The 10,247-nt window shown below is 47.5% G+C and overlaps 2 protein-coding genes across 2 annotated transcripts; one reads left to right on the top strand and one right to left on the bottom strand.

Moving 5' to 3' along the window:
- Positions 1–11: 11 nt before the first annotated feature.
- Positions 12–7,884, bottom strand: VTP21DRAFT_7725 (uncharacterized protein; the record flags this gene model as incomplete). Its single annotated transcript, XM_069398498.1, has 11 exons — positions 12–4,529; positions 4,610–4,849; positions 4,923–5,608; positions 5,674–5,874; positions 5,943–6,119; positions 6,186–6,379; positions 6,446–6,756; positions 6,826–7,181; positions 7,254–7,334; positions 7,426–7,545; positions 7,620–7,884. 11 exons carry the CDS (start codon positions 7,882–7,884, stop codon positions 12–14), a joined length of 7,149 nt encoding a protein of 2,382 aa, XP_069246294.1.
- A 230-nt stretch (positions 7,885–8,114) lies between these two features.
- On the top strand, positions 8,115–9,172 carry VTP21DRAFT_7726 (uncharacterized protein; the record flags this gene model as incomplete). Its single annotated transcript, XM_069398499.1, has 2 exons — positions 8,115–8,483; positions 8,558–9,172. The coding sequence occupies 2 exons, from the start codon at positions 8,115–8,117 to the stop codon at positions 9,170–9,172; spliced, it is 984 nt and encodes a 327-aa protein (XP_069246295.1).
- Positions 9,173–10,247: the final 1,075 nt, after the last annotated feature.

A 10,247-nucleotide genomic window follows, 5' to 3' on the forward strand; every position in this document is an offset into this window, starting at 1 on the left:
AGAGGCCGCTTTTACCAAAACGCGCACCATCCGATATAGCACTGGCACAGGTTCTCGATGGACACGGCTTGCTGGATGAGTTTGTCGACCTGAGTGGCCACGTCCAGGTTGACGGTGGATTTGAAGTCTCGCCCCGTCAGCTTGTTCGACACGCGGTTCAAGACCGCGACCGCCCGAAGATTCTTGCCCTCGTCGAACTCCATGTTGATCAGCTCGTTCTCGTTTCGCTGCACCTTCCGGTGGTCCACGTTGCCCCCCGCGTCGACCCCCGCCACCGCGCCACCCCCGCCATTGATGAGGCTGCGCGCTTGGTTGCCCTTTTGACCGCCTCCCTTACCATCTCGCTGCCTATCATTCGGAAGGAAGACTCTAAAGTTCAACAGGGGATCGTACACAAACGCCTCGAGCACCGCCATCAACGACTCCTTGTTTTCGCGCAGCACGCGCATCGTATGCTCGCACGTGATTCGGAAGCTGCCCTCGATGCCGGACACCTCCATGGCATTGACGAGCATGCGCGTCAAGCGGAAGGGGATTCTCTCGGGGAACTTTTCGCGGTTCATGGCCACCTCGAAGCAGTCGCCAAAGTCGATGTGTACCACGTTGCCCGTGGTGCGCTCGATCATCAGGTTGGACGGGTGCCGATCGCCCAGGCCGAGGATGTAGCCGACCATGGACATGACCGCCAGCGAGCGTGTGTAGTTCGTGCGACGCTCGAGCCAGGACTCCGAGTTTTTGCTCTTCAGCCACAGGACGCGATAGAGGTCCTGCCCCGTCGTGTTGTCAAGGGCGTACTCGAACACCTCCACCTTCTGCAGCAGACTCAGGTTGTCGTAGTCGGGAGCCATCGAGAGCATCAGTCGGTGTTCGATGTTCAGCAGGATGGACCGCGTGTCTCGATACTCGCGTATCAGAGCATGCATAGTGTCCGTGTACGGCACCCACCCGATCAAGCCCGAGTTCGGCGACAGCGGCGTCACAGAATATCTCACGATTCTCAGGTGTCTTCGGTATGTCTCCACATCGCCCAATAAGAGGGCGTTCACCAACTCAAACACTTGCATGACCCTCTCGTCGAGTCGCAGATCCTCTCGCCCCTTCAAAAGGTACTGATACTGGTTGCCGTCCATGCCCTTGATGGTCATCTTGCGCGGCCGCTGTTTCGAGGAAATCACTGAGAGTTTGGGAGCAAACGAGGCTATCCGAACGACCGGCTCTCCACTCCGGTAGGTGCCAGGCACAGCAAGGTCCAGGTCACGTGCCACCTCGAGTTTGGGAGAGACGAACTTGAGCTCCAAAAGATTCAGCTGGGGGATCTGCTTGCTGACCCGCCGGAACACCTGATAGTATAGGTCCCACGCATGGTTGAGGTCGTTGATGTCCATTGTCTCTTTGTATCGTCGGCACCAGTCCTGCGCTTCTTGTAAATCCTGCCCGTAAGCTTGTATGAAGGTCATCTCGTTAATCGTTTCGCTTCCCCGCCCCAGGAGCTGATGCAGAGGCTCCAGCGTCGAGAACATCCCTTCAATGTTGTGCTCTGCGAAATAGAGCCTCGAAGCCTCTTCTAGGCCCTCGTGCCACATCTCGTGCCATAGAATCGCAACCCGCACCAACTCTTGACTCACAAGCAAGGCCTGCTCCACCAGGGTTGGGTGGTAAGAGCGCAGCTTTTCGATGATGCTGATGGCCGCGTTTTTGCGCACAATATTGGGGGATTTACTGGCCACCATGATAGAGTACAGTAAAGCCTGCGGATGGGCACGGCCGAGGTCACAAAGCAGCTGATGGATGAGTTTGCGCACAGTGGGGTTCGGCGCATGGATGCGCGCGATGAGCTGGGGAACCACTTGGAGCCAGGTGTCTATATTGACGGTATTGAATCCCTCCATGATGGCGTGATAAACATCCTGCTGCGACCCATGCTTAAACCAAAGCGTGAGCAATCGGAGTGTGTCCTGGAGGGAGTTTTTCTTGCAGAGGGCAATGGAGCGGAAGAACCCTTGTACCGCCGGTACGATATGCTGCGCCAGCATATTCGGCTGGGCTTCCTCCCTCTCATTCTCATAGTGCTTGATCACTTCGTAGTTGGCCAGCGCCCAAGCATGCCATGCCTTGTACCAATTTTCATCGAAGTGGGTGGCAAGTGCATAGGATCGCAAGATATCGGGAATGGTGTCCTCTCGCCAGCGATCTTGCAGCGCCACCTGCCATTGCCCTTGCTTCAAATAGCAGCGGGCTAGCAGACGGATGCATTCCTCGGATTCGCTCTGAGCCCATACCATGCTCAGTGATGCATCGCGCCCCTCTCCCGTGCTCAAGCCAAGCTCCTGGTATAATCGGTTGGCATATTTTCTCAGGTAGTCCAGGGTGGCTTGTCGCGACTCGCGTGACACATCCGACGCCCACATCTGCTTCAGCCGCGAATACACTACTTGGGGCGGGGCATTTGTGGAGATGGGATCCTCAATCAGTGCGGGATCGTTTCCTAGAATATTCATGAGAGTCTTCTCCGCCCGCGAGAACCGCCCATTTTTGCGACACAAATTGGCGAACTTGATCCACATCGCCATGTCTTCCTGCGGGCTTATGACAAGCGCCCGCACTTTGAGAATACGCTGCCACACTTCAACGCTGCGCTGCGTACCCTTTAGTCGCTTCATCCATGTTTTGCGGGTCACCGCCTGGCGTTCAGGCTGATAGGCATTACGCTTGTACGCAATAATCTCTTCAAGCTCTGCCAGCATCTGGATTCGAACAATGACATTATAGGCTCGATTGTAGCTTTCGCTCAACAAGGCCGTGAGCTCTGTATCCAGCAGGTTTCTTGTCTTATCGATGTACATAGCTGCCTCGTCGAACTGGTCTCGATGGACGGAGAGGATTGCGCGGAAGAAGGCGTAGTTGGGAGTGTCAGGCTTCATTGCCACTATATACTTGTCTATTCTATCCCACTGCCCAATACCCCATGCAGCCGTTGCGGCAAGCGGCGCGATATTAAGGCGGTATTCCGCAGTCGCGTAGGGCCACTTCTCTTGCGCGAGCTGGGACAGCGCATCCCATTCACCGAGCGCTTGCAAGCATCTCATCCGCCCAAATGCGGCTTCGAAATTGTTCGGATCTTCCTGCTGCTTACGTTCGTAAGCTTCAAGAGCAACATCCCAGCGCCCCAGCTCCTCGTACCAATACTCCTTAAGTTCGATGTTCAGGTGCTTCTGCCCGTAAATAAGAATCCCGTTGGCGGCATCCGGCATCTGCAGCTTCTGATTGTAGTGGATAAGCTTTTCCACGGTGCTCTGCTGGTATGGGTCGCCCATAAACTCGAGCTCCTTATAGTGGAGCGCCTTTGCAAATGCTTGGCATTTCGTGGCATATAGGCCAAGCGCCTGATTCTCAATCCCAAGGGTTTTCTCGTCATGCTCCATGAATTCGGCCAAATTCAAGAGCTGCTGCATGATCTCCGGCACATTTGAGGCAAGTGCGGTTTTCAGCGCACCCACCAATTCGTTCTGAAAGTCGCGATCCAGTTCCAGCCAACAGGAGACAAAGGCCGAGTTGAACAATTCTTTGGAAAGAGGCTGGTAGACGTTTGCAAGCTTCGCACATGCACGCAATGCTTGAGAAGGCGATTCTTTAAGTAGCTCCTCTGAGAAATGGCGCATCCACTCGATCCAGTCCTCCTTGGTCGACCGCTGCGTCGTATCCCAGGCACGTTTCAGAAGCTGTTGGTTGACGCGCAACCCACGGGGGTTGTCTATTTCAGAGACCGGAAGAGATTCGTCGGGGGTGAAATCAGTATAGTTCTCGTCGGTCGAGAGGGTTGCTGGCTCGACAGGCAACGGCTCATTGTTGCGAATTTTATTCACAAGCATGTTGTAGAGCGGGTGATGGATCCGTTGATGCTGGATAATTGCGTCAATGGTCGGAATAAAAATGGCATAGGATTCCCCTAGTTGGGTTGCAAACGAGCAGAGCGTGTCCATCGCCACCTGCCGCAATTCTACAGGACCAGTTGCTAGTACTCTTGTGAGTGCGTGCACAATCCGCGCGGAATATTCCGCCAAGTTTACGCGGCGACTCAATTGTCTAATCGTCAGGATAGCTACCCTGCGCACAGACACCGGCGCTTCCACTTTTTCAAACAGATTCACAATAACGGGCGCAACTAAATGCAAATATTCCTCCAAATTCGGACCAAAAATGGCAAGCGCTTGTAGAGCTTTGAGAGTCATCTCCCGACCAGGCGTGCGGTCGGTCTCAAAAATCTGGAGCATGAATGGGAGCAGCTCGGGGAGATAGATTTTGAACTCTCCATCCATTGCGACAGCAATCGACTCGACCAAGGAAATGATGTTGATTTGCACGTTGTCGCGGGAATTCCAGAAATCGCGAACAAGATTAAATATATCACGGATGAAACCACGAATATGCTGCTTCACGATGGAAACAAGAATGCTCAGTTGTTTGAAGTAGAAATCAAGGACAGTCCGCGGTTGACAGGTGCGTACAATCTCGATTAAGGCAGGAATAATCTAGAAGCAAGATGGTCAATACTCACATTACGATTCAAAATCGATAATTATTAATAGAAAAGGCTGAAGGCAATACATACTTGAGGCAAGAAGGATACGCATTTGAGTCCCATTGTCTGAAATATATGGCTTACAGATTCGACCACGTAGAAGTGATATAAAGAGAGGGTGGGATCACGCAGAATTTTCATAAGCGATGTAATGACCACGGTGGGATAATACTCCTCAGAAGATGGGCCAATTCCTTGCATCAACAAGGCAACGTCGGTATTCGTGGACTTTGGATCCGTTTTACTGTCAATGGCACCAGATACTGTGTTCTAACGTGACAAAAAAAATAACAGTGGAGGTGAGTGATAGTCATCTCCGGAACGCGAAATTTTCTCTGCTTACCCGCTGCTGATATGGATCCAATGCACCCAAGATCCCAATCAGTTTCATTGTTTCTCGCCGAATTGAGAAGTTCTGCTCCTGCCTCAGGAAGTTCAAGAGCACGGGTAATAACATCGGATATTTGACATAGGGATCCACTACAAATCCTGTATTGCTCGCTAGATGACCCAGGGTGCGAAGCGCTGCGTCGCGTTTTGTGGTTGAGCTTTGGTCCTGCAGCGTCTCCATGATGATCGGCATCAAATCCTCTAAGAATGGGATCAAATCCTCTCCTCCAACTCGTGCAAGCTCGCTCAACACTGAAAACACGCTTGCCACCACGCTAGGACTAGGATCCTTCGCTCTTGGCAATAACACCTTAACAATTGGCTCCACGTACGGCTTAACTAATCTCTGGCCCGCTGCAACTAATAATCCTAGCAGTTTCGCCGCCTCCTCTTTGTTGCGGCTGACAGTAGAATATTGCAGCTCCATCAGCAGTTGGATGAGCGTCTTACGCAACGAAGGCATAATATGCGCTGGATTGTGCTGGGTCAATCGTCCAATAATCGCAATCGCCCTCTCTCGGATTTCAAACACCTCGTCATTAAGTGCAATAAAGAGCGCGCGGATATTTTCCGCTTGCGCTAAATGACGGTCAAACACTTCATCAAGCGAGGAAAGTACACATGCTCGTATTGTTGGATCTAGGAAACCACATAAGACATCAATTGTCTGAAAGCAATTTTCCCAAGCAAGCTATGAATAAAACCTGTATCCGCAATACCGACTGCTAATAATTTCTCGAGGACCTGGCCAACAATCTGCACTGCATGGCTACTCACTTGGTGACATATGGGGTCATGGCGGAAGAGTTGGCAACAGGTAAGTGCCGCAGCCTTCCGAACCTCAGGCGAAGTGTCATCTAGGTAGAGAAGAACTCTCTCTTTGACAAACTCACTGAGCGAATGATCTACGTATTACCAGACGTGTAAGCACTTTTTACACAAATCTAAAAAGGTTTGCACCTGGTATACACACCCTTGAAGTCAAAGGTAGCCAAAGTATTAAGCGCTAAAGTAATCATTCCTGTGTCTCGGCTACCTAGCTGTAGGTCGCGGAGTCCGGTTTGAATATTCGTGGTTGAGACTGTAGGGGCACCGGGTTGTCGATACGGCTGCCCACTTAAAATAATGGCCAGCATATTTAATAGGTTTTCTGATATATGAAAACATCAATCTTTTAGAAGATATAAATACACTACAAAAAAAAGCCCAAATTTACCTTGGATGCTTGGTAACAAAGGGGGTATATGCTTTGAGAGCTCAACAAGAGCTTTCCGCAGCTCATCACTCAATCCACATGCAAACATAATATCCAAGAGTTCGTTTGCATGCTTAGAAAACGTTTGCCCAAGAGCTTCGGCTAACATACTGATACATTTAAAGAGAGCAGCCTCTAGTTCCTTGCGATTACGGCTGAAGTGGATTGTTAGTATTTCAGGTAGAGATTCATATTTTGTTGAAATACGCGATATCGCTTACGTTTTTACAACAAACGCCTCTTTGATATGGGTCACAATCGTATCTGCATAAGGGGCAATATTTCGCCCCACTCGCACTGCCACCTCCCCAATGATGAAAAATGCTAGAGGTCTCTCGCGTTCTCGCTCTCGTTTTATTTGCCCTGTTAAAAGCGTCATGCACTGGAGCAGATACATTTCCACAAACTCGTCTGTGTTGTACTCGGCAAGAGTGGGTATTAATAGGATGACGGTTCGACGGATAAGTGCGTCGCGATGGTCCTTGTAACGAAGTACTATTTCGCACACCTCAACGTACTTATCTCTCATGAACTTGTAAATAGCGTAGTAAAAAGGTGTTAGAATGCTCAGTGCACCTGCAAAATTTAGAATAATATTTACCATTCCAGCATGTTTCAGCAGCTCCCGGTAGGTTAATAATGACCCATGGATGCAGTCAGTTGTATTTAATTTCATATTCTTGTCTGCTTCGTCCAGCACTCTGCTGTACCACTGCATTTTTGAAGGGGTCTGACGCTGGTCAATAATGGCTAAACAAGCGCTAAGCGCTTCCGCTGCCGCCTCCCGCACCGAGAGTTTAGCATCGCGAAGAGCAACCCATATTAATTCGAGAAACTGAGAGACAAATGCATAGAATAGTGTAGGTGTCTGATAGGCAAGCTCTCGTAATAGAAGCACGGCACCCAGTCGCTTGTTTTCGTTGCTGTCAGTGGTTGAGAGAAGCATAGTAGATACATCTATTTGGAGTTCAAAACCGGAGGCTCAGCCCATCCACTCCCCTATTCCAAAACATGTGCCAGTAATCAAACCTTGTAAATATTCAAAGGCGCGTCTCATTTCAAACTCTACAATCTCGAGAGTCAAACTAGGATTTGTGACTGCAACATGAGCTATTATTGGATAAGCAGATCCAAGTGTGTGCGCATGAAGTGTAAATTAGTTCATAATTCGATCTGCATAGTTCAAAGGGCTTAATTTTACCCGTAGCTTTAGCTGCCAGATGCATTAGCTTTGAATCATTACTCGGTATAACCATGCGTAAATAGTTCGTAAATCGCGATATTAGTCGCGTGTTATCTGAGAAGAAATCTACCAAATTATCTAGAAAGAGAACAAAAAAAGTTCATAATTATTCGCGTTCATGCTCCCTCTGCAGCTCCTCAATGGCAAATTACCAATAGCTAACACTCCGCCCATCTTATCCACTACATCTGGACTGTTGATCAAATCCACCACTCCCTGGTTGATCACCTCTGTGAGCTTCTGCAAATTTTCCACGCTGGTCTCCCGCAGCAATATTGCGACATGGGCTTGGAGCTCGGCAACGGCGCGCTCACGCTGATCATCTTGCCTTGTCCGTAATCGTTTAAATAAGAGGTCGAGTCTGGGAAATTTTCTGTCATGAGAGGGGGCAGTTGTGCCCGCGTGAACTGATGTCATATATAAAAATGCTATTCACGGAGACGTATGAGTGAGAGATTCCTTCCAGAAGAGTGGCAAAAACGGTGCGGAGGGAGTTAATGTCGATAAGAAATGGTCGGTCAAGATAATAAAAATTTTTCGAGCACTTTTTCATTAATGTGTGGCTTAAAATACGTGACTGTGACCACATGAACAATTTTGAGCCTATATATTTTTTGGATTATTTTTCGATTGAGTACATTAGAACCATGGCAGATAATTCGCAAGATGCTTCTACAGTAGATCGAATAAATCCTCCTTCTTCGACAGTACCATTCTTTAAAAAAAGAAATGTTTCCAAAAATATTCGTAAGCGGCCACGATCTCCCTCTCCAGCATCCGATGATGATTCTCCTGGCTCTAATGTTGTTGTTCCCGATCAAAAATCTGTAAAAAACCCGCTGATCCAAAGTACAAAATCCGAGAAGAAGACAGAGGGCGCACTGACAGTGTCTTATCAGTCGAGCGGTACAGCCTTAATGAATGATACCAACGATGCAACCCGCTACGTCGAGATCGATACCGAGTTCGATCGCGATGCTCGAGCTTTACTCGAGAAAAAAATCAAGCTAGAAGAGGTAACCACTTATGAATTTTCTTAATGATTTTGCAGATTCAGTTAGAATCTGACTGATCTTTTATCCATATATAGGAAACGCAAAAAGATGATCTTTATAGAGGTCAAGCTGCCTATAAATCCTACATTGTACGTCGTGAGCCCTCTTCGGCCGCAAGCGGCAAAATGCGTGCCGGTCCTATACGTGCTCCACAAAATATTAGAGTAACGTCGCGATTTGACTATCAGCCCGATATTTGCAAGGACTATAAAGAAACTGGGTTTTGTGGCTACGGAGATTCGTGCAAGTTTTTGCATGATCGAGGCGATTATAAGAGCGGATGGCAATTGGATCAAGAATGGGAGGCATTACAAGCACGTCTAAAGCGCGATACTGGCAACCCTATGGCCGACGAGGAAAGCAGCGACGAAAGTAGTGATGAGGAGCTGCCTTTTGCGTGCCTAATTTGCAGAAAAGAGTTCACTCGGCCCATTGTGACGAAGTGCGGGCATTACTTCTGCGAAGCATGTGCGTTGAAAAATTATAAAATATCCCCCAAGTGCTTTGCATGCGGAGCAGCCACAGGCGGGGTATTCTCAACCGCAAAAAACCTGGTTGCTAAGCTAGAAGAAAAGAAACTACGAATGAGTGAAAAGGGGGTAGACGATGAAAACTCGGTCGATGATAGCTCAGAGGATGATTCTGATTAAGCTTGTTCTTTGTTGAGAAATTACTTTGTAGTATAGATTTTTGTTAATATGAATACACCAATCAATAAAATACTGGGGGATTTGAGACTTGACGATGAGTTTAAAATGGGCAATCCTAAAATTTATTTTAAATTTAGTATCAAAGACTTTTACAACCCTACAAAAAACTCCAATAGAGAAAAGAGTTAAAAATCTTATAGAAATCGTAGGGATGTGAAAACATATACAATCGCGAACCTTCTTTTACGATTTCTTATTCCATACTTCAAACTTTTCTCGACCCTTTCCTTTTCCTTATTTTTATAGATTTCTTTGTAATATTACCCATTCGTTATTAATAGCAGATTAATTAAATGGGATATTTATTTAATTATTTCGCAATTATTATGGGCTGCACATTTTACGGTAGCATTGTTCCGCTTCTTTTTCTTGCAGCTCTTGTCAAATATCCATTTGGCCTGCTTGCTGATTCCATCTCTTCGCTTTCACTTGCGTCATTGACACTCTTCCTCTTGGCCCTTTTCCTACACTGTTCTTCCGGCTCTGCATTCTCCTGAGGTTGCTCTCCTTTTGTAACGGGTGTCTCCTGTGTTAAATTTGCTCTAATGCTATCCAATCCCTTTCGTCGTCTAATTGGAGGTATCTCTACACGAATATATGGGAGATTCCAAGCCAGAGCAGACATACTAGATTTAGAAGTTAGAGAATCAGGGTATCAGAAATATCTGCAACTGTTAATATATCTTTTAAAAATTCGTTAATAATTCTCGAAAATTTTTGCTTTGCATTCTTCATCCCAACATCAAAAATTGTATACCGAATTTATACCGACTTATATACCAATTATATCGTGGCTTTATCTTCATTATGGCAACTCTTTCTACTTCCATTCCCCGTTTTATTTCTCAGTTTGGAACTCGTTTCATGCCAAATGCTACGCGGAAAAGTCGCAAGGCGAATCTAAAGGATACCTCATCTTCTCCTACTTACAAAGAGCAATTGGACAGCATTGCTCATTTCTTTTTTCATTCCAGAGATGGGATGCTTTTGTATACTCATTTACTAGAACACACAG

Source organism: Calcarisporiella thermophila (genome assembly GCF_041956535.1).
Source record: "Calcarisporiella thermophila strain CBS 279.70 unplaced genomic scaffold VTP21scaffold_32, whole genome shotgun sequence".
Classification (NCBI taxonomy): Eukaryota; Fungi; Calcarisporiellomycota; class Calcarisporiellomycetes; order Calcarisporiellales; family Calcarisporiellaceae; genus Calcarisporiella; species Calcarisporiella thermophila.